This window comes from Oncorhynchus mykiss, chromosome 10 (assembly GCF_057628025.1).
Source record: "Oncorhynchus mykiss isolate SJ-2025 chromosome 10, ASM5762802v1, whole genome shotgun sequence".
NCBI lineage: Eukaryota > Metazoa > Chordata > Actinopteri > Salmoniformes > Salmonidae > Oncorhynchus > Oncorhynchus mykiss.
In genome coordinates this window covers 74,054,260-74,078,165 of record NC_143031.1, presented here as the reverse complement: position 1 = coordinate 74,078,165, position 23,906 = coordinate 74,054,260, and the positions used below count along the sequence as shown (strand labels likewise).

Below are 23,906 nucleotides of genomic sequence, written 5' to 3'. Positions count from 1 at the left end.
TAGGCTTAACTAAAATGCTACAGTTGTCAACAAATAGATGGAGCTGTAGGTCTACTCCGTCTAGCCACAACCATCAGCTATGTCAGGGGTTCCCAAACCCAGACCCCCCCCCCCCCCCCTTCCAACATTGTGGAACATCCTGTGCCCCACTTCTATTTTCTAAGTATATTTCTCTGTTCATACTTCCCTTGATGGCGGGGAGAATTTTGCAGGTTTAAAGCTCATTTTTCGTATTCTATACATTTAGCCAAATTAGTGTGTTAATGCGATATGAGTGACTCAAACATTACAACAATCTATGGCCTGAAAACGTCTTGACAGAAAGGGTTGTATTAGAGTTGTTAATAAAAATGGAATTGAGAAATATTTGTGACTGTGGTTTCAGTAACAGCATTTATTTTTTAAAGGTTTGTCAACTCGATATGTTCTTGTTTATTGAGAGGAATAAAAGTGTAAAAACCTGTATCGTTTGGTTTTATTTAGCAAATCGAGGAGGCAGATAAACGAGTGTTTATGGTATATCACCGGTGCAACCTCGTCAGTTGTCCGGAACCAAACGTCTATCAGCAATTCAAACACTCCAACAGTAACTTAACACTGCAAACTTAGCGTGGTTAGTGAGTTTTGTAGCCATGTCTTTCGAACTCGCTTTTGGTTCTCGTGTTGCCTCCATTATGGAAGCTTTGACAGAAAAAGCCGTGCAAGACATCTGCCAACTTATGGGAGAAACGTATGCTGCTCTTCGAGTGGAAATGTTGCAAGAACAAAATCAAGGTTCGATAAAGTTACAGGCGATTGCAAATAACATCGAGAAGGAGAAGCCAGCGAACTGCATGGAGATAATTCAAAAACCAGGTGAGTCAAAGCTAGCTACGTTGGTTATGCGTATAGGCTGTGTTTGTAGGAAGCTTGCCTACAATTAGCTAGCCATGTCACTTACTCACTTGAAGCCTACAGTAACTAACGTTACACATCTCCCGGTCGAAGAGGATATCTAATAGTCGCATGTCTGGGGGACGCTCAAACTCCAAGTCTGGACAGTAACGTTAACTAGCCTCAACGATTCCGGGAGACTCCTCTCTCGTCTCTAACATGTATCGTTATGCTCACTTTTTGTTAACAGTCCCATCACAAGTCAGATTGTTGAATAAACTTTATTTTACAAGTTGCCTGCGGATTTTTGTCCTTATGTTGGAGATAATCTGAGACACTACGCTGGTCTGTTTTTGTCTTTCTGGTTGGTATTTTCAATGCAAACGCAATTCGCACGCCACTTGCATAATATGTCAACAATGGCCGAGTTTAACCGAAGCACCGACCAAACATTGTCCCACGCAATCACCTGCTAAATTTCACAAACGCACCCAGTTGATTAAGAAGGAATGCGCTTTGGTTGACCATGTTCGGCTATTGTTTACATATTGTGAATTGCGTCAGGAGAAAATACAAGCAACAGAACCTACTGGTGCAGCAGAAAGTCGGTTTAACACTTTCCACCGCTAAAAGGACTATCGGACAAGCGGTAAAGTATGTTAAAATTGCATTGTATTCACAATTCTGGCTTGTAAAGAATTGCTTATTTTTTTACAACTTATTTCTGACTAATGTCCATGAAGTAACCTTGGTAACAGTCTGTTGCCGGTAGCGTTAGTAGGCGGATTACTATGTTATCACCTCTTTAGTAAAACGTAGCTATAGCAAATGCAACCTAGTTCTCAGAAAAACGTAGTTACGCCATCCTGCCATGAGTAATGATTGCATGTGTCCACTATGTTTGGAAAATCTGAGCCTCGATATCTCAGTTTTGTGTTGAACAATTTTTTTTGAAAATCTGTATTTGTATGTTAGCTTCCCCAACAGGTTTGAGAGACTTCCCAGTCGTGGAGCAAATCCTCAATGAACAAGAGGCCAATGGTCTTTGGCTAGAAGGTCACCTTGCTGTTGAAGACCAAGGTCCACTGTCACTGGTACCAGAGGAAGAACAGCCATCACAGGCTTTTGGTCAGATGACAGACATGGTGAGTTTAGCTTGTGGTTTGGCTGTCGATTTTAGAAATGTCTCAGAACTGCACTGGCTACTCCCAGCCAGATGTCATTGAAAACCATGCAAAGTTTCAAGTCCTGTGTAGCAGGCTTTGAATGACACCTAGGCAAGCTCTATACTGTCTAGGCTACAGATGATAATACGTTTAGGGCTCCTTAAACATAAATGCCCTTCTGAAAACATTTGTGTAAAATATATTCCATAATTTGTGTCATTCCCCCTGTTTTTGTAATTTAAAAAAATGCTAGTGTTGGTGTAATTGTTGCTGTAGGATCAGTTTAATAACAGCATTGGTTGTCTTTTGGAAGGGGGTGGAGACATGGCCTGCACCACCTGTCATAAAACAGGAGGAAATGGATGATGACGACATGGAGTCTCAAGGTCAATTGAAGCTATTATTTTAATATGTTTAATACAAAAATCACAACTCTGCAGCATGAGTTATTCTTAGCTTCTGTATTTGTCACTGAGAAATATCCCTGTGAAATGTATTGTTGGTGACTTCCTTTTCAGGTTATGGCAAGGATATTCCAGACACTCACAAGGCCAACCAGAATATCACAGGAGAAAATGATGAGGAAGAGAGAAGTCAAGCCTCTGGGGGATCCAGAGAACTTGGACTCGATGACTTCAAGAGAGAACAGATTCCATTGCTGGTGTCAGCTGAGGATGCTCCGGCACCCACGAAGAAGAAATGTAATAAAAGGTACAGCTGTGAAATATGTGGAAAGACCGAGAGAAAAAAACACAGAATGACAAGTCACATGATAACACACACAGGGCTGCCCTTTAGCTGCGATATCTGTGGTGAGAAATTCAAGTTTCAGAATTACTTGAACAGACACCAGCGATCCAAACACACAGTGAAAACCTACAGTTGCTCTGTGTGCGAAAAAACCTTCCGGCAGGCCACATCTCGCGACAGGCATGAGCGTGGTCACGCTGGAAAAAACTATTGGTGCTCCAACTGTGGTGAGATGTTCAGAGAGCGCGGGGATCGTGACGCGCACGAGTGCATTGATTACAAAGGAGAACGTCCCTTCAGCTGTTCCGAGTGCAGTGAAGCCTTTCAAAGGCAGTACCATCTCAAAAGACACCAGCTGGAAAAACACTCTGTGGAGCAGACTGTCGACCCAGAAAATAGAGTTGAGGAGAAAAGTGAAAAACCCTGCAGTTGCTGTGTGTGTGGAATGATGTTTGTATATCCTAAATCGCGGGACACCCATGAACGTAAACACATTGGAGAAGACTACTGGTGCTCAGGATGTGGCAAGACGTTCAAAGAACGCCAGGGTCGCGATACGCACAAGTGCACTGTTTACAAGGGAGACCGGCCCTTCAGATGCTCCGAGTGCAATGAGGACTTTGAAAGACAGTACCTTCTCAAAAGACACCAGCTCGAAAAACACCCTCTAATGGTGGACCAGCCACATCCCAGTCATGATACATTGTTTTGTATGGTTTAAAAAAAATAATGACCATGCCCAGACCTAACTGCTCACACCCCCCTCAGCCCCTGCCTCAAACTCCACCGTTTTTTCTGTCTCCATTGTTCAACATTTATTTACATTGTAATACTTCTGACAGCACACTTTCTAACTCTGCCTGTAACCTTTGGATTTTATAGCATTCCCAGAAGGTATGGATTGTCAATTTTAAATATTATTCATTACTACATTTAGCTAACATTAGATAGTTATTCTAGAGATTCTTACCCTTGCCTTGATTCGGCATTCCAGATCATCATGGTATTTGTAGTTTATGATCCACATTAGCAACTAATTAGCATTTCATTTAGAGGGGGGGGCTGTTGTGTGAAATTGCACCAATTCAATAACTCTGTGCCTTGTGATTTCACTTTGCTCTGAAGCTGCCAGTGTTGCTGTAATGGAGGATCTAATTAATTAGCAGGTTAGAAAGACTAATGTAGCAGGTTAGGAGAATGAGGTTAAGAAAAGGGATAGTTAGGTTTAGCTTATCCATCTAGCCACAACCATCAGCTTTGCAAATAAACCATAAGTCCCGACAAACCATCCAGAGGAGTCTGACGGGAGGATGGCTCATAATAGAATGTAATTTGCTACTATTCCACTCCAGCCATTACCACAAGCCCATCCTCCACAATTAAGGTGCCACCAACCACCTGTATAACACCGGTCTTAATTGATTTTAGGGTGTATTGTGTTACCTGAAATTGTGTGTTGTTTTGAATATTGATTTGCTTTAGCAACATTGGATTTTCCCTTTTCATGTATATAAACTTTTTTTAATTTTTTAAAATCTGGACAGCAAGGATTGTGGAAGAACAGTTGATCAAAAGGAAGGAAATTATATTTTTCTTGACTCATCAGGGGTTTCAGTAACAGTATTTTTTTTTAAAGGTTTGTCAACCCAATATGTTGCTTTCTGAGAGGAATAAAGATTTTTTTCAACCTGTCGTTTAATTTTATTATTTTGCATGTATAACACAAGTATTCAAAGTTGGTGAAATTAAGGAGGCAGATAAGTGTTTACGGTATATTACCGGGGCAACCTCGTCAGCTGTCCGGAACCAAACGGCCACCAGCAATTCAAAGGTTCCACCACAGACAGAAGGGTTTCGTTTTCATTTATAACAGATTTGGCTCCACTGTCATTTCATTCTAGCACACTAGCTAACATTTACCAGGTTAATTAGCTATGTCTGTCGAACTCGCTTTTCGTTCGTGTTGGCACTATTTTAGAAACGTTGATAGAAAAAGCCTTGCAAGACATTTGTCAATTTATGGGAGAAACTTGTGCTGTAGAAATGTTGCATGAACAAAAGCAAAGCTCGACAGTCACAGGTAATGGAAAATATCATCGGGAAGGAGAAGCCAGCGAACTGCTAAATTAGGTATTATGCGTATAGGTTATTTGCCTGTGCAGGAAGCTCGGATACAATTACTTCCCCACCTGTCGGCTAGCTCGCTAGTGGACTTCGCTCCAGGTGACTTTTGTCGTCATATCTCTCGGAGCGGAGAGGATAGCAGTCGAGTGTCTGACGGACGGGGGTCCCGGCTCCAATTCTGGCTTGTCGTTAGCGGACTAAACTCCACTCCATGGTGAAAGATTAACTTCCACCCACTTCTATCTGGAATTTTATTCCTCATCATGTCTTCTCTACTTTTGGTGGCCTTAACTTCATGTTGTTTTGCAATTATAAATTGACAAAGTTCCAGTTAAACTTTCTGCTTTTCATCGGCAGGTTCTTGTCATGGCCCTTAATTTATAAACACACTTTTTCTCCACACAGATATTATATATGGAATAATCGGGATATATTGTATAAAAATACCTCTGTTTTTAGAATATTGGTTCCGAAATAATATCCTATTGGTGAGCCAACTGGTAAATGCAGAGGGTCTTTTACTCAGTTATAAATAATTATTATCACTTTACAAGGTCCCTGTAACACCTAAAGATTTTGCAATTGTTTTAGATGCCATTCCCTCAGGTGTTGCTATGTTATTCAGGAACGTGTCAAGACCTGACCCTCAGAGCCTACCTTCTATTGACCCTGTTGACTCATCAGTATATATTAAACAGTGTGATCATTACACAGGTGACTCTTGTGCTGGGGACAATAAAAGGTCACACAACACAGTGCCACATATGTTGTCTAAAGTTGAGGGAATGTGCAACTGGCATTCAATGTTCAGTTCTCTACCATAAGTCGCCTCCACCATAACTTCAGAGAATTTGGCAGTACGTTCAACCTGCCTCAACCGCAAACCACGTCACCCCAGGACCTCCACATCCGGGATGGTCTGAGGGGGTGCTGAGGAGTATTTCTGTCTGCAATAATAATGCCTATTTAAGGTGAACAACTCATTCTTGTTGGCTGGGCCTGGCTACCAAGGGTGTAGTTTTATGCCCTCCCAAGCCCACCCATGGCTGTGCCCCTGCCCAGTTATGTGAAATCCATAGATTAGGGCCTAATATGTTTATTTACATTGACTGATTTTCCCTATGAACTGTAACTCAGTAAAAATCTTTGAAATTGTTGCATGTTTGGTGTATATTTTTGTTCAGTGTAAATCAGTGATGGAATTGATAGATCTTTCTTCTGACTTATCAGTTGTTGCAGTAACAGCTTTCCTTTAGGTTTGTCAACTTTTAAAAAAACATTTGGAGAGGAATAAAAATCAGTCAGTGATATTTACATTTTATTATTTTACAACACAAATATTGATAACAGCAGGAACATTTTAAGGAGGCAGATAAAGATGGTCTATTATATTGACAAGATATTCAAGTGACCGCTCTAACAATGGAAATACATGTCCTCAAATATGGAAGGAAGGCTGGAGGTGAGATCAGACTGGACCAAAGCCATGCTTCGTTTAACAAATTCGACACTTATTTCCTCCATACAACAATTCCTCACTTTCGTAAACCGATTTGGGCTGAGTAAAACGTCTCGCTTCGCCTCTTCCTCTGGTATTTATTGCAATTCATACTCCGAGCTGTGAAAGGCAGCAATACGCAACAAAGCGTCTAAATCTGCCGAAAAACCACATGAAGAAGAAGAATCGATATCTCTGGAAACGGCCAACACTTCTTCAACCATTCCGCCAGTAGCTAATTTCCTTCCACTGTCAGGTGTTGAACAACACGCATCAACTTTTGTATTTGTGTAACTATGTCTTTCGAACTTGCCTTTCGTTCTCGTGTTGCCTTCATTATGGAAACCTTGACAGCAACAGCCGTGCAAGACATTTGTCAATTTATGGAAGAAACGTATGCTGCTCTTCGAGTGGAAATGTTGCAAGAACAAAACCGAAGTTCGAGGACAAAATTGCAGGTGATGGAGAATAGCAAGGGGAAGGAAAAGCCTGCGAAAAGTATGGAGAGCGTTCAAGAAGACGGTGAGATGAAATATTTACAGATAGTTATGACTATTGACTATTTGTCTGTAGGAAGCTAGGAGACGAATAATACACTAGCAGGCTAGCTAGCAGTCGCCTGAATGTGCAGCCCCGGAGGGCGCTGTTATTACTGACTGAATAATAGTGCTCCCTGCTGGACCTTAGGGCTATAGTCTGTAGGGGGCACCCTACTCCCTCAGTAGTGAAGAGGTGCTTTGCAAATACTATTCTAAATATATGCAATCATGACGAGTGATGGCATATTTCTACTACATGTTTTTGTGAAATCTGAGCCTTATTATCCCTGTATGACCAACATTTTCAGAAAAACTCAATTTGTATGTTACCCCCCTCATCAGGTTTCAGAAACTTCCCAGTCGTGGAGCAAATCCTCAATGAACAAGAGGCCAATGGTCTTTGGCTAGAAGGTCACCTTACTGTTGAAGACAAAGGTCCACCGTCATTGGTATCAGAGGAAGAACAGCCATTGCAGATTTTTGGTCAGATGACAGACAAGGTGAGTGGAGCTTGTGCTTTGGCTGCCGATTTTTGTAAGGGTAGATATGTCTCACAGAGACGAGGACCAGACATATTTAATTGAAAACCATGCAAGCTCATGCCCAGCAAAAATGTGTAGCAGGGCTTTAACTGTAAATAGTATATTAAGGCTTTGAATGACCCTTAGATGAATTCAATAGGGCTTTCCCAGTGGCGCGGCAGTGTAAGGCACTGCATCGCAGTGCTAGAGGCGTCACTACTGATCCGGGATCGATCCCGGTCTGTGTCGCAGCCGGCTGCAACTGGGATACCCATGAGGCGGTGCACAATTGGCCCAGCGTCGTCTTGGTTAGGGGAGGGTTTGGTTACCGGGATGTCCTTGTCCCATTGTGCTCTAGTGACTCCTGTGGCAGGCCGGGTGCAGGCACGCTGACACGGTCGCAAGTTGGGCGGTGTTTCCTCCGACACATTGATGCGTCTGGCTTCCGGGTTAAGCGAGCAGTGTGTCAAGAAGCAGTGTGGCCTGGCGGGGTCATGTTTCACAGGATGCATGGCTCTCGACCTTAGACTCTCCTGAGCCCATACAGGACTTGCAGCGAAGGGACAAGACTAACTACCAATTGGATATCATGGAAAAGGGCAAAAAAATATATATAAAAACTCAAAATACCATCTAGGCTACAGATAAACATTTTTAAAGGCTGTTTTCAAATATTCTCATTTAAGCATAAAATATGCCCTTCCAAATATTTGTTTGTATTAAATATATTCCATGATTTTGGTGTCATTCCCCTGCTGCATTATGTTTTGTAATGGAAACCCCTACAACAAGATGCTTGTCTAACTGTTGCTGTATGATCTACTCTCTTAAAGGCTGATGAGAGTTAATAACACCATTGGTTGTCTTTTGGAAGGGAGTGGAGACATGTTCAGCACCGCTGCTCATTAAACAGGAGGAAACGGATGATGTCATGGAGTCTCAAGGTCAGTTGAAGCTATTGTATTACATGTTCAAGCTCTGCAGAATGAGTTACAGTGCCTTCAGAAACTATTCAAACCTCTTGACTTATTCCACGTTTTGTTACACCCTGAATTCAAAATGGATTAAATACAAAAATTCTCACCCAATAATGACAAAGTTAAAACATGTTTTAAGAAATGTTACCAATTTTGAGCAACTCCAGCCGCCGCTTGGCATTGCGCATGGTGATCTTAGGCTTGTGTGTGGCTGCTCGACCACGGAAACCAATTTCACGAATCTCCCGACAAACAGTTTCTGTGCTGACGTTGCTTCCAGAGGCAGTTTGGAACTTGTGAGTGTTGCAACCAAGGACAGGCGATTGTTGTGCGCTACGCACTTCAGCGGTCCCATTCTGTGAACTTGTGTGGTCTACCACTTTGTGGCATTGTTGCTCCGAGGACGTTTCCACATTCAGAAAGTGCATTCAGAAAGTATTCAGACCCCTTGAATTTTTCCACATTTTGTTACCATACAGCCTTATTCTAAAATGGATGAAGTTGTTTTTCCCCCCCTCGTCAATCCACACACAACACCCCATAATGGGAATGCAAAAACAGGTTTTATTTTTGTGTAGCAAATGTATTAAACAAAAAACAGATCACATTTACATAAGTATTCAGACCCTATACTCAGTACTTGGTTGACGCACCTTTGGCAATGATTACAGACTCGAGTCTTATTGGGTATGACGCTACAAGCTTGGCAAGCCTGTATTTGGAGTTTCTCCCATTCTCCTCTGCAGATCCTCGAGCTCTGTCAGGTTGGATGTGGAGAATTGCTGCACAGCTATTTTCAGGAGATTTTCGATTGGGTTCTGGCTGGGCCACTCAAGGACATTCAGAGACTTGTCCCAAAGCCACTCCATGTTGTCTTGGCTGTGTGCTTTAGGTCATTGTCCTACCGGAAGGTGAACTTTCGCTGAGGTCTCGAGCAGGTTTTCATCATGAATCTCTCTGTACTTTGCTCTGTTCAACTTTCCCTCAATCCTGACTAGTCTCCCAGTCCCTGTCGCTGAAAAACATACCCACAGCATGATGCTGCCACTACCATGCTTTGCCGTAGGGATGGTGCCAGGTTCCCTCCAGACGTAACGCCAAAGAGTTCAATCTTGGTTTCATCAGACCAGAGAAAATTGTTTCTGGCTTTTGGCAAACTCCAAGTGGGCTCTCATGTGCCTTTTACTGAGGAGTGGCTTCCATCTGTCCACAGTACCATAAAGGCCTGATTGGTGTTGTGCTGCAGAGATGGTTGTCCTTCTGGAAGGTTCTCCCATCTCCACAAAGGAACTTTGGAGCTCTGTCCGAGTGATCATCAGGTTCTTGTTCACCTCACCTCCCTTCTCCCCTGATTGCTCAGTTTGGCCTGGCAGCTAGCTCTAGGAAGACTCTTGGTGGTTCCAAACATCATACATTTAAGAATGATGGAAGCCATGTGTTCTTGGGGACCTTCAATGCTGCAGAAATGTTTTGGTACCCTTCTCCAGATCTGTGCCTCAACACAATCCTGTCTCTGAGCTCTACGGACAATTCCTTTGACCTCATGGCTTGGTTTTTGCTCTTACATGCACTGTCATCTATGGGACCTTTATATAGACAGGTGTATGTATGCCTTTCCAAATCTTGTCCAAGCAATTGAATTTACCACAGGTTGACTCCAATCAAGTTGTAGAAACATCAAGGATGATCAATGGAAACAGGATGCACCTGAGCTCAATTTTGAGTTTCATAGCAAAGGGTGTGAAAGTTATTTCATTTTCAATAAATGTATAAAAACATTTTCACTTTGTCATTATGGCGTATTGTGTGGGTGATGGGTGAGAACAAATGTCATCCATTTTGAATTCGGCCACGAAATGTGGAATAAGTCAAGGGGTATGAATACTTCCTGAAGGCACTGTATGCTCTTAGCTTCTAATGGACAATATGACGAGTCACTGTGAAACAAACCTGTAAAATGTATTGTTGGTGACTGCCTTTCCAGGTTACAGCGGGTGGATGCCAGAGACTCACAAGGCCAACCAGAATATCATAGGAAAAAGTGATGAGGAAGAGAGAAGTCAAGCCTCTAGGGGATCCAAAGAACTTGGACTCGACGTCTTTAAGAAAGAACAGAGTCTGTTGCTGGTGTCAATTGTGGATGCTGCAGCACCTACAAAGAGGAAGAAATATAACATAAGATACACCTGTAAAATATGTGGAAAGACTGGGACCAAGAAAGGCAGAATGACAAGTCACTTGATAACACACAAAGGGACTTCTAGTTGTGATATTTGTGGTGACAAATTCAAGCATCAGAATGGCTTGACAAAGCACAAGCTACTCAAACACAGTGTGAAAACCTACAGTTGCTTTGTGTGCGGAAAGATGTTTTTATATTCTAAAATACGTGACTACCATGAGCGCATACACGTTGGAGAAGACTACTGGTGCGCGGACTGTGGCAAGACGTTCAAGGAGCGCCAGGATCGCGACATGCACGAGTGCATTGTTTGCAAGGGAGACCGGCCCTACAGCTGCTCCGAGTGCAACAAGGACTTTGAAAGGCAGTACCATCTCAAACAACACCAGCTGGAAAAACACCCTCTAATGGTGGAGCAGACTGTCGAACCAGAACCTGAGTCCAAGGACATTGAGGACCAACAGAGTCAGTTTGAGTCAGCTGAGAGTTCTGAGGCACCCATAAGGAATGAACCGATACAATACACTTGTGAAATATGTGGAAAAACTTGGGCGACTCAAAATAGCATGCGCTCTCACATGTTTATACATAGAAAAATACAAAGGAAACACTATACCTGCGACGTCTGTGGCAAGGTATTTAGGCTCAAATCACCTTTCACCAAACATCAGCTCAGACACAAGGTAGACCTGCCCTTCAGCTGCTCAGAGTGCAACAAGGGCTTTAAAAGTCAGTACCAGCTTAAAAAACACCAGCTTGAAAAGCACCCTCTAAAGGTGGAGCAGCCGTGTTCTGATCTTGTATGGACAGCGACCTGAAGGCCTTTGGTTGGTAAGTTCAGGTCCCACAACCTGAGTTGAACAATGATCGTGGTGATGATGTCTAACGTGTGTTCTGTCTGAGAATGTCAGCTACCATTTATGCTCTTCACTGAACATGACCCAAATAAAATGGCTGTAACTGAATGAACATTTTTAAGTGTAAGAATTTTTGGTTTTAATGTCTCATTTTTTCCCTCATATTTTTGGCTTTGGCAAAATTAGATTTTTCCTTTTGTTTGAAAAGCATCATTTAGGCTTCATTGTTAAATAGCTTGTCGTATTTGAATAAAAACATATCCAGACTTATGTTTCCATTTTATAAACAGGGCAACTATGGAATGAGTGAGCGATTACTGATTTGTAAATACAGAGCAACTTTCTCCACCTGGAACTGAATGTGTTTACTTCTGTGACATGGTGAGTTCTCCTATAGAGGGAGGCGGAATCCGAGTAGAACAGCATCCTAAATCAATTGGGTCGATAAACTGGTATTTACGGTAGACTAACGTCATGACCTCTGCCACCCGGAAGTAAACAATGACATGTTAACGGCTAGCGAGCTGAACACAAACAATATCGCCGAAGATTTTCACATAAATGTAGTTAGTGCTTTTTGATGACATGGTACTTTTACTCTACAAACCATTCATCCAATACACTTAATGTGTAAGCTTTGAGTGAAATAACGTTAAGCGATAATGTCGAATTCTGTACCTTTTCACTCTCAGCTCGCCTCCATCATGGAGGTATTGGCTAACGCGGCAGTGGCAGAAATCTGCCAACTTGTAGACGATGGCTATGCCGTGTTGCGCCTTGAAATATCGAGAACTCAGAGCGAAAACCAGGCTTTGAAGAACAAACTACACCTGGTGGAGGTTCGTTCTAGGGAACGATCTGTCAAAAGAAACATCGTACCCCCATTGTCGAGCTGTTTTGGTGCGCAAGGAACAGGTGAGTTTCTATAGTTTACCAATGCAATGATAGACGTGAGTTTTGGTGCAGGAAATATTATTTGTGGACTGCATGTTCTCAATGCCGTGCATGTCATGAATCTATTGTTTTTCCACTCCGATATAGATCAAGTCGAAGAGAAGCAGTCCCCCAGTGTAAGGAGAAATGGAGGATCCGTGGTGTTGGGGGACAGGAGCACTAGGACTGTCAGTGAAGAGGTTAATGGATTCTAAGTTACATATCTGATATAGTTGCAGACAAATATATCAGCACTCTTGCACTTTTCTTAAATAGTTCCCCATTTATTAAATAAGTACTTTGATCACCAGATTTTCCACATGGCTTATTTTTGTACATTTTAATTTAAAAAAATAAAAACGACAGCATGGAGAAAATTATTGGCACCCCGGAGCTAGTACTTGGTTGCACAGCCTTTGGCCAAGATAACTGGAGACAAGTGCTTCTTGTAGCCATCAATGAGCTTTCCACACATTTCTACTGACAATTTGGCTCACTTTTCAGCCGCGAACTGCTATAATTGTTTAATATTAGAGGGATGCCATCAACTGCTGTTTTTAGATCTCGCCTTAGGTTTTTGAGGGGATTCAGATCTGGACTTTGCTGGCCACTCCAGAACACTCCAGCCTCTCTTCTTAACCATTCCTGGTTGCTTTTGTGTGTGTTTGGGCTTGTTGTCCTGCTGGAAGACCTATAACCTTCAACAGAGACCCAGTTTTTGGACACTAGGTGTAGACTACAAAACACCTGAATCTGTTGATGTCATGATGGCTTGTGCACTACCAGAGGTAGGGAGGGTGTTATTTTCATTGAATGCTTAATTTGGTTGTCAGTAAACACAGAGCTGATCTGTATTGCCAAAGAGTTCAATTTTTTTTTGGGGGGGGGGTCAACAGAACATTTGGGTGGATTTTGGTAAGTTAAATCAGGCATTTTGTGTCTCCTTCAGCAGTGTGATCTTCTTATGTCTACCAAAACCCAAACAAAGCATTCAAAGAAAAGAACACCCTCCCCACAATCAATGATGGGGGCGGTTTGACAATACTGTGGGGTTCATTTGCTGCTTCTGGTACTGGGGGCATTAAATGTTTGCAAGACATTATCAAGGTGTTTTGGAATGCAATGTTCAACTCAGTGTCTTTGTTGAAGGTCCTCTTCCAGTAGGACAACAACCTCAAGCACACACAAAAAGCACCTTGGAATGCTTCAAGAAGAAGCGCTGGACTGTTCTGGAGTGGCCAATGAAAACTAAGTTTACAAAAATAACATTGCAGAATCAATGTTGAAAATCCAATAAGGTGTGGTGACCAAAAGTTAGACAAAAATGTATTTCAATTTATTTTAGAATAAATGGGGAATTATTTAAGAGCGCACTCCAACTGTACTTATAGACTGTGTGGTTATTCCTGGAGTGAACTTGAGGATACAGCAGGACAGTTAGAGTTGAGTCCAATTCCTCCTCTTGTTTTGCAGAACCTTGACACGACTGAGCATCCTGAGGTAGTGGTTGTAAAAGAAGAGAAATTGGAAGAGGAGCTGAGGGACTGTGGCTCAAAGCACAACCAGCAACCCAGGAGACTGAGTAGGTACCACACTTACCAATAGGATGGGGCCATAATGGTCTAGTTACAAAAAGTATACAATCGCATCATGAAATTATTGTTATCTTCTCTCTCTCTCATTCTTGTCCTCAGTTAGTGTGTCTCGGTCTCTTGTTGCTGTGAACGATCAAATCCTGAATGCAGAAACTTCACCTGTGGAGGTAGCTGAGGAGAAGCGGGACGGCGACAACCAGAGGCTCCAACAGACCGCGAACGGGCACAGCACGGCAAGCCAGCACACACACAGCTCGGACTGTGTGACATATCAGAGAGAGAGTCATACAGCAGCTGGCCTCTCTCGCATAGAGGATGGTAGAGACATGCTTGATCCATCTTGTTCTTATTTGGTGGAAACGGACTCTACTAAGCCACTTGATGCCCAGCCGCCCTTGACTCCGAGTGGGGTCACAACCTTGTGTGACAGTATGGCTTCCTCTGCCTCACTGGGCTGGAAGCAGGAGGCCGGAGGAGTTGACACTCTTAAAATGGAGGCAGGAATGCCCTCCTGGACAAAAGGGAGGGATATTGGAATGGGCCTGGCTGCTCAGTGTGGAGTTGACATCCCTGGGAAAAACAGGGAGGGTATTCAGCTGGGGAACAGCACAAACGTCTGTCCTCAGAGCAACGTTAACTTAAGGGAGAGCGAGTCATCGGAAGGGCGCAGGTCCAGCGAATCGGATGTAAAAGGATTCGATACCTCCTTAGACTATTTTTTCTCTCCGTCGGAAATGGCCGGGATACAGACTCACCACCGAGGAGACGGCGCTGGAGGCGAGGAGCTGACCTCTTGTCCGCATCCCGGCGACGATGGTTTCGTCAGCCCTTCAAACTCGACACAAGGGGGCCTCCTCTTCTCAAACAGACTGGTCAACTGCCAGGAATGTGGACGGCTGTTCTCCAACTCGCTAGACCTCGCACTGCACCAAAGAATTCACATGGGGGAGAAACTCTTCAGCTGCACCCAGTGTGACAAGCAGTTCCTCCACCTGCACCAGCTCAAGACCCACCAGAGAATACACACCAGGGAGAAACCCTTTAGCTGTTCCCAATGCGGGAAGCGCTTCTCCCAGTCCAGCCACATCAAGAGACACATGAGTGTTCACACAGGAGAAAAGCGGTTTGGCTGCAGCGTATGCGGCAAGAGGTTTTCACAATCCTGTAGCCTCAAAGTGCACCAGAGCGTCCACACCGGAGAGAGACCGTTCAGCTGTACTCAGTGCGGGAAGAGTTTCTCTGTGCTCGGGAACCTAATGAGGCACCAGAGTGTCCACAGTAGAACGCAGGATTAAGTCTTGAATAATTAATGGACACTGTATTCTGTTTATATCGTGTTGGTAAAATATTGATATAATGAATTTTGTACATCGTGCACGGTAAACATTGTTGTTTTGTAATAATATCCTGACGTAAACTGTCTCTTGGTGTGATGTGAACATATTAAAACATTCCCCCTGAAAATGAATGTGGAGTTATCATGCTTGTTCAGTGCATTGAATGAAAAACTGTCACTAAATGATGACCCTATTGCTATTAAACCTACTACTTCATCAAAGGCTGCTCTGCAAACGTGGGTTGTCAAGATTTATTCAATTTTTGGGGGGTAAGGCTATTATGTTTAACAATTAAAAATTCTATGAAAAATATTGGTTGTGTGTGTAAGCTCTCGTGCAGTGTAATGTTTTGTTTAGAATAGTTGTTTTAGTCCTGTCTCTACTTTCAAACTCCGAAGGTGGCAGTAATGTGCTAATCCAGTCAAACGAGAAGAGAGGACGTCATCAACAGGCGACACGATAGCATCCTTCTAGACCCGAAGCAGTATCGTTATTCAACAATAACAAGCTAGGGCTTTACATAAGTATTCAAACTAGTATAATCATCCAACATTTTTAAGCAACGATAGGCAATTTGGCTTAAGTATTTCGGTTGTAGATTAAACGGTGCATGAAGAGCAGAAATGGCAACAATGGCGGACTGTGTTGGTTATCAATTGCAAATAGCTTCGATAATGGAGGTGCTAGCCAATTCGGCGGTGGTCGAGATCTGCAAAATTGTTGATGATGGTTATTCCTCTCTGCGTTCCCAAATGGAGCAGGAAAGAGTGCAAATTGAGAGGGAGAGAGAGCAAACCGAGAAAGAGAAATATGTGCTCCGACGAAAATTACGCGAAATGGACGTGAAGATGCGGAGCTATGAGCGAAGACTCAGAAGACGCGATCTACGGAATGAAATGCATGCAGTTAATTTGAGACCACATGAAGGTACCGACAGCTTATTATTATTTATATATATTTATATATATAAACGGGTTATAAACAGGGCTGGGTTTCTAAATGCAATCCGTTAGTTACCTGTCAAATTGTAATCAGCAACGTAATGTTTGGCTTGCCCAAACTCCCGAACGTAATATGATTACTTTCCCTTTAAGAGGCATTAGAAGGTAAAAATGAATATTACCAATTGAACGACAGCTATTGCGGGATAAATCAATGTTAGCGTTTACATAGATGGCCATAAATCGATGGTGCATTTTACTGTATGGGTTGGCTTTGTAGGCTTCTTCGAACCCATTACTTTCTACTACAGATAATAATACAATTAGGTTATCTTTACATTAACAAAGTCTGTCCGATTTCCAGTCATTCCAATTCATTGAATACCCCATGATCTTGAAGAATACGACTTGAAATATATATTAGCCAAATTATTTTACCGGAGCATAACCCAAAAACGAAGGATTTATTAACTTACTTTGTTGTTTATCTTGTCTTGGAGGACTGATCGGCCTCATTGCTTCGAGTTGAAAAATAAATGCTGCTCTCATGGAATGGCATGCATTGAGCACTACCGAAAAGTACCATTTGCTTAAGAAAAATGAATGACATATGCTGCATTTGCTATAGGCCTAATGTTTATGTTTTTGGTGCTGACGCTTTGATATTTCCCTAATTTGCATCTATCAAAAGTGCGCGAGTTTGAGCATGTGTCTGTTAGGTAAATGGACACCCATACAAAACAAGATTTTAGTTTTGAAACAGCAGTAAAAGTGCAGTCGACTGGTATTTTGGACGCAGTAATTGTAGTTGAACTGCAGGTATACAGCACTGTAACTGCAAAATTACTGCAGTAAAATAATACTGGCATTTTCAACGAAGTATTTGCGACATACTGCAGTTTATACTTCCCTCTGACTGTAATCTTTTTTTGTGAGGGCAATTTTTGGGAATCAGCACAAATTAGATTGAGCAATAAAAGCCCCACTCGTGGACTTCTTAAATTAAACTTGTGTTTGACATCATGAAGCACAATAACACGGAGGAGTGTAGAAGGGAGGAACTCCCTCAAACTGTTATTCCATAGGGTGAGATCAACATTATGCAGCTGTTACGAGAGTGCATACTTCACTGGCTGTTCAATTAAACCAGTATTGGGATAAAGTACACACAGTGCCTTCAGAAAGCGTTTGTACCCCTCGACTTTGTTGTGTAACAACCTGAATTCGGAATGGATTCAATGTTTTTTTTCTCACCCATCTACACACATCACACCAGAATGACAAAGTGAAAACATGTTTTTAGAAATGTTTGCACATTTACTGAAAATTAACTACAGATATTTAATTTACATAGGTATTCACACCCCTGAGTCAATACTTTGTAGAAGCAACTTTGGCAGCGTTTACAGCGGTGAGGTCTCTAAGAGCTTTCTACACCTGGATTATGCAACATTTTCCACTTATTATTTTTAAAATTCTTCAAGCTCTGTCAAACCGGCCATTGTCCTGCTGAAAGGTGAATTCATCTCCCAGTGTCTGGTGGAAAGCAGGCTGAACCAGGTTTTCCGCTAGGATTTTGCCTATACTTAGCTCCATTCAGATACTTTTTATCCTTAAAAACTCCCCAATCCTTAATGATTACAAGCATACCCATAACATGATTCAGTCATCACTATGCTTGAAAATATGAAGTGGTGTACTCAGTAATGTGTTGTTTTGGATTTGCCCCAAAAAGTGAATTACTTTGCCACATTTTTTGCAGTATTACTTTAGTGCCTTGTTGCAAACAGGATGAATGTTTTGGAATGTGTTTTATTATGTACAGGCTTCCTTCTTTTCACTGTCAATTAGGCTAGTAGTTGTTGATCCCTCCTCCGTTTTCTCCTATCACAGCCATTAAACTTGAACTGTTTTTTATAAAGTCACCATTGGCCTCATGGTGAAATCCCTGAGGGGTTTCCTTCCTTTCCGGCAAACAGAGTTAGGAAGGACACCTGTATCTTTGTAGTGACTGGGTTTATTCATACACCATGTAATTGTAATTAATTAATTACTTCACCATGCTCAAATGGATATATTCAATGTCTTTTCATGTTTTATTCATTTGTAAACATTTCTAAAAACATATTTCCACTTTGACATTATGGGATATTATGTGTAGGCCAGTGAACAAAATCTCAATTGAATCAATTTTAAATTCAGGATGTAGCACAACAAAATGTGGAAAAGGTCAAGGGGTGTGAATACTTTAATGAATTGTACACGTTTGTGAACAACCATCAACCACAATCCGGCAAAGGTGCAAATGGCTAAATGAGATACCAGCAGTGTGATTCACATCAATGCGCTATGTAGATATCAATAATAGGTGATATTCGTATCGTCCGTAGACTACATCACCACTGCTGTCATCCTAACCTCCAAGTGTTTATTCAAGTTGGATAATCTTTGGATGACGACAGCAGTGGCACTATTGGAAGACATAGCCTACAAAAGCCTATTCCTGCTCTTTTCCCGCAATCCATCAAACACCTTGGGCGTGTCATCATAGTGGTCTCTGACTTCATAGTGGTCTCTGACATCATAGTGGTCTCTGACTTGTGGTCAGACTCACTCAGGTGAAACAAACTTAACTTGTGCCTTTTTTCAATGCTGATTTGAATATCATAGAGAAAACAGAAAGATTCACGCAAACATCGTTTCTGAATTTAAAGGTAATCCTAGGAGTAATCCTAGTTTTTCAAAAGTATCTGTAATCTAATTACAATATTTTTCCTGGTAACGGATTAGTTTGTTTGTTTGTAAGCAGTTACGAATTACATGTAATCCGTTACTCCCCTACCCTGGTTATACATGTTTTCCTGTCAGTCAGGACCTGTTTCACTATGCATATCAGAATAGGAGTGCTGATTTAGGATCAATTTAGCCTTTTAACCTGAATCATAATGAATAAGAGCAGGGCACCTGATGGGCAGGGCACCTGATGGGCAGGGCACCTGATGCTAGATCATCACTCCTACTCTGAGACACTTTGTGGATATGTGCCCAGATCTTCATACAATGATCCTAATAATGACAATGCTTCGTAGTTTCAGTGTCTTCAATTGCCATGCCAGTGAGTAATGACCAGGCCCGAGGCCCCCTGGCTACAATCGAGGACCATTCACAATACCACCACATGCCTCAGGTGTGTTTTTGCTGTCAAAATGAACGTAAATGACATGGAATAGGCTGAAACGTAATCTGTATTTTTCTATTTTATTTACAGGAAGACAGAACTGCATTGTCCCTAATCAAGCAGGAAAGAGTGGACAGCTGTGGCGTGGACCTGAAGGTAGAACAGAACATCAGCTCAGAGAGTAGACCCACTGGTAAGTTTCAGTGCAGATATTGATTACTTAGAACACTTTTTTATTTACAATCCACTCACTGTTGAAATACCCAACACACAGGCTACTACTGGCCTTAACTGAAGACATCAACTCTTAGCCCTTAGCTGAAGACATCAACTCTTAGGACTTGTGCTGTGTTTAAAGGCAACCTATTGTATATGATTAGGAATGTCTGATCATTGTGTTGATGACTCCTTTTTCATCCTTGATGGTAGTTCCAGAACCCAACGACGATGACAGCGAGAGACATAACATGGCTGACACTCACAGCTCGCCCACTGCAGCCACAGAGGACCCCACTGAGCCCACTAGGACCAGTGGATCCGAAGGTAACCTCAAGTCAGAGATGGGGACAGAGGGTGTGAACCAGAGACCCCAGCAGCCAACAGGACCAGATCTCAGCACAGAGATACTGAATAGCCCCGGTTTGGATCTGGCTCTGATGCAGGAGAGGGTTCTGGGGCATCTGGGGCTTTCCTTGGCCCAGGCAGCAGCCGCAAACGCAGAGGCTGCCGGGCATCCATCTTGCTCCTACCAAACCCAGGCTGACGTAGAGAGCCAGTCCAGACAGTTCCCCGGCAGCGATATGGGCGTCTTCGCCCCCTTTGACATGACAGCTCCTCCTCCTCCCGCACCGCCAGCGAATCAGAGGCAGCCGCATGGAGCCACGACGACAAACGAGCCAATGGGCTGTAACTTCTGCGGCCGCATCTTCCACAGCCAGGCGTCCCTAGAGGTGCACCAGAGGGTCCACACGGGACAGCGGCCGTTCAGCTGCCCACACTGCGGCAAGTCATTCGCGCAGCCCAACAACCTCCGGGTGCACCTGCTAATCCACAGTGGCGAGAGGCGGTACCGTTGCTCGATCTGTGGGAAGAGTTTCATTTCGTCAAGTCACCTTAAGAGACACAGGACCGTTCACACCCAGGAGAAACCCTACATCTGCTCTCGGTGCGGCCAGTCCTTCACTCAACTCTGCAGCGTTCGGAGACACAGACAGCAGTCGCGGTGCGGAGAGCCGCCTCACGCTCAAAACGAACTTTCTGCTTGACTGTAGAAAAGGTGTTGTACAGTACGTGTGTGTGTTAGCTGTATCTGAAGTGATTTACACTAGCTATAGGTTTCCTGATCAAAACGTTTAGCCTTTTAGTCACTTGGATGATAGGTCCACAGATAGAAGTTGAGAAATGTATGTTGTTAACTATAAATGAATATTTACCTAAAGATGACACTGTCATTAGCTTTATGTGACTGTTTAGTACAATACATCCCGTCTTACCTTGGTCATAAGGTAAGATGGGTTGTCCCTGGGAAAGGCTTGTTTTTAGAGTAGTACTTTATTGATCCCAACTTGGGACATGGTTTTATTTTACCACTAGAAGAAGTCCAGGAGGATGAAGCAGGACATTACGGAGACCAGTGGATTGGACTGAGCCCTCGTCTGGCATGGCTGACTTCACTGTGTGACTGAATCACAGGGATGAACGAAGCAAATAATAAAACGTTTTCCTGCATGTTTTGAAGGAGTTGCTGACAGGGTCATTTGAGACCAATGCACGTTCACGTGCTAGTCGGAACTAGGAAACGCTGAAATTAATGACTTGCTAATTGGCTCTAGTTATCATAGGTGTTTATACACTTGCTGCGCTGAACCAGTTAGCAAGTCGGAAATATTTAAGTTCCGACTAGCACATGAACGCGGCAATACTGAGGTGTAACAGGTGAGAAGCAGTTTACACAGGCAGCCCAATTCAATTTTTCTCCAAAATGGTCTTTTGACCAATCACATGAGATCTTTTCACATCCAATCTTTTTCAGAGCCAATCTGATTTGTTAAAAGACCAATTAGTTGGGGGGAAAAGATCTGAATTAGGCTGCCTGTGTAAACAGTTGAAATGCACAGTGCGAGGACAGTTTACACAATCAGGAATGGCAAGAGAAGGGTTAATACATGACAGAGGAAGTGCAGGTTTATGCTGTCAAATCAAATAAATGTCAATTAAATTCATGGGAAATGGCCCACTGGATAGCTTTTTTCTGCAGTATTTTTATTAATTGCTTACACCAATCACTTATATCTGCTTCCTTGTAAGTAATCACAGCTCTCCAATTGGTTGGATTGGTTATACATATCCAATCAATTGTCTATATATACACACACACAATGTATGTGCTAACCTCAAGAAACAAGAATGGATGCATTACTTAACCAAATCCCTATCGCGGAAATTCAGCATTACAGCGTGATTGAAATGTAAAGGTCGATGTTCCCGCATTAATGGAGACTGCATTCACTGTAAACGTTGCAGATGTCGGCGCAATATGAAATCCCATTTTTAACACGCTATCTGTAATGCTTCAGCAATCCAGATTGAATAGAGCCCCTAGACCACGGTTCTCCAACAGGTACACTACCCTTCAAAAGTTTGGGGTCACTTAGAAATGTCCTTGTTTTTGAAAGAAGAGCAAATGTGTCCATCAAAATAACATCAAATTGATCAGAAATACAGTGTAGACATTGTTAATGTTGTAAATGACTATTGTAGCTGGAAAGGCCTGATTAAAACAAAATAAATGGAATATCTACATAGGCCCATTATCAGCAACCATCACTCCTGTGTTCCAATGGCACGTTGCGTTAGCTAATCCAAGTCTTCTAGGCAGAGTTGCAAAGAAAAATCCATATCTCAGACTGGCCAATAAAAAGAAAAGCTTAAGATGGGCAAAATAACACAGACACTGGACAGAGAAACTCTGCCTAGAAGGCCAACATCCTTGAGTCGCCTCTTCACGTTGAGACTGGTGTATTGCAGGTACTATTTAATGAAGCTGCCAGTTGAGGATTTGTGAAGTGTCTGTTTCTCAAACTAGACACTAATGTACTCTTGCTCAGTTGTGCACCAGGGCCTATGTAGATATTACATTTTTAAAATCTGCAGTTTCCAGCTACAATAGTCATTTACAACATTAACAATGTCCACACTGTATTTCTGATCAATTTGATGTTATTTTAATGGACAAAAAAATAGTGTTTTCTTTTTGAACGGTAGCATATATGGCGAGCTACCAGTAACTCGCAGCCCACCTATGAGTAGCTCGACAAGCCATTCATGTGTTCCATTGCAAAGCTACTATCCAATCAAAGCCACATTGACATTATCCCACCCCTGGTTAGCCACTTTTGGCTTAAAAAGACAAACGTAACACAATATCTGCCAATTAATTTCCAGCAATATTTTTTTTCCAGAACTCACAATTGGTCTTCTGATGTGATTTGAGGATTGTTCATTGTTCCTCTATGAATAGTTGTAATATTGAGTAAATATAATAATATATATATATATATATATATTTTAAATCTTGGTATATTGACAGAAAACTGATATTGTACACCAAGGACCCGGGGAAGAGTTGCAGGGTAGAGGATAATCAAATAATGTGCTATAAATTGTGTAGCTCGAGAAATGTTTCGTTTTTTTAAGTATCTATCATGCTCGAAAAGTTTAGAGGCCCCTGCCCAAGACATTTACTGCGGATTATACCATGTGTTTACGGTAAATTAAAATGTACGATAACACGTCATCATTAAGCGACACCGACCATGGCTATTATTGTAATTTATGAAAACAATAATTCGCTTTTTGTTTTGAATTTAATGTTAGGGTAAAGGTTAGTGTTATGTTTAAAATCAGATTTTATGAAGATAAATTGTAGAAATAGGCGGGGTTTAGCCATCCAAGTGGGGTGCGTCATTTTGGTAGTAGTGAAGGAGTAACGTTAGTTAACTACCTACTACGGATTCCATGGACTGCAGTGGTTCAACTCAAACTTAATCTGGCTGAGTCATACTACGAAAAAAACAGCGAGACACTGTGATGAGACCGTGCTTCCTGCCTGCCAACGGACTTTCTCTCCCGGATTGACCACCTCCCTCAGATGACCACTTAAACCATGAACTTTCTAATGACTTGTTTTTATAAATTACAGTATTTGTCTTTTTTTGTGCGCTTTGAGATTATTTCAAAAGGCGCTATATAAATAGAATAAATTATGACTTTGTGGCTGTTGTAACTAACTTTAGTGAAGACCCACGTAAACCAGCCTTTCTTAAAGTATGGGTCGCGGACCTGTTAATGTTGGGTCGCGACGTGTCAGAGTAAATGTATAATTATGTAATGAATTACTGGAATTGATTTGGCCAAGTGCAACTGCGGTCTCTGT

The 23,906-nt window shown here is 42.3% G+C and overlaps 4 protein-coding genes across 4 annotated transcripts; all 4 read left to right on the top strand.

The window, feature by feature from the left end:
• Positions 1 to 526: 526 nt before the first annotated feature.
• On the top strand, positions 527 to 4,480 carry LOC149980199 (uncharacterized). The gene is made up of 4 exons (XM_090187884.1): positions 527 to 855; positions 1,849 to 2,018; positions 2,353 to 2,425; positions 2,558 to 4,480. The coding sequence occupies exons 1-4, from the start codon at positions 633 to 635 to the stop codon at positions 3,508 to 3,510; spliced, it is 1,419 nt and encodes a 472-aa protein (XP_090044010.1). The 5' UTR covers positions 527 to 632; the 3' UTR covers positions 3,511 to 4,480.
• A 1,904-nt stretch (positions 4,481 to 6,384) lies between these two features.
• LOC149980198 (uncharacterized) lies at positions 6,385 to 11,753 on the top strand. The gene is made up of 4 exons (XM_090187883.1): positions 6,385 to 6,933; positions 7,293 to 7,450; positions 8,346 to 8,415; positions 10,433 to 11,753. Exons 1-4 carry the CDS (start codon positions 6,708 to 6,710, stop codon positions 11,446 to 11,448), a joined length of 1,470 nt encoding a protein of 489 aa, XP_090044009.1. The 5' UTR covers positions 6,385 to 6,707; the 3' UTR covers positions 11,449 to 11,753.
• Positions 11,754 to 11,933: 180 nt separating this feature from the next.
• On the top strand, positions 11,934 to 15,662 carry LOC110534754 (uncharacterized). Its single transcript, XM_036933886.2, has 4 exons — positions 11,934 to 12,402; positions 12,529 to 12,620; positions 13,894 to 14,002; positions 14,115 to 15,662. The coding sequence occupies exons 1-4, from the start codon at positions 12,150 to 12,152 to the stop codon at positions 15,308 to 15,310; spliced, it is 1,650 nt and encodes a 549-aa protein (XP_036789781.2). The 5' UTR covers positions 11,934 to 12,149; the 3' UTR covers positions 15,311 to 15,662.
• A 101-nt stretch (positions 15,663 to 15,763) lies between these two features.
• Positions 15,764 to 21,717, top strand: LOC110534766 (uncharacterized). Its single transcript, XM_036933887.2, has 4 exons — positions 15,764 to 16,279; positions 19,383 to 19,480; positions 19,562 to 19,664; positions 19,901 to 21,717. The coding sequence occupies exons 1-4, from the start codon at positions 15,976 to 15,978 to the stop codon at positions 20,734 to 20,736; spliced, it is 1,341 nt and encodes a 446-aa protein (XP_036789782.1). The 5' UTR covers positions 15,764 to 15,975; the 3' UTR covers positions 20,737 to 21,717.
• The last annotated feature ends 2,189 nt before the right edge of the window (positions 21,718 to 23,906 follow it).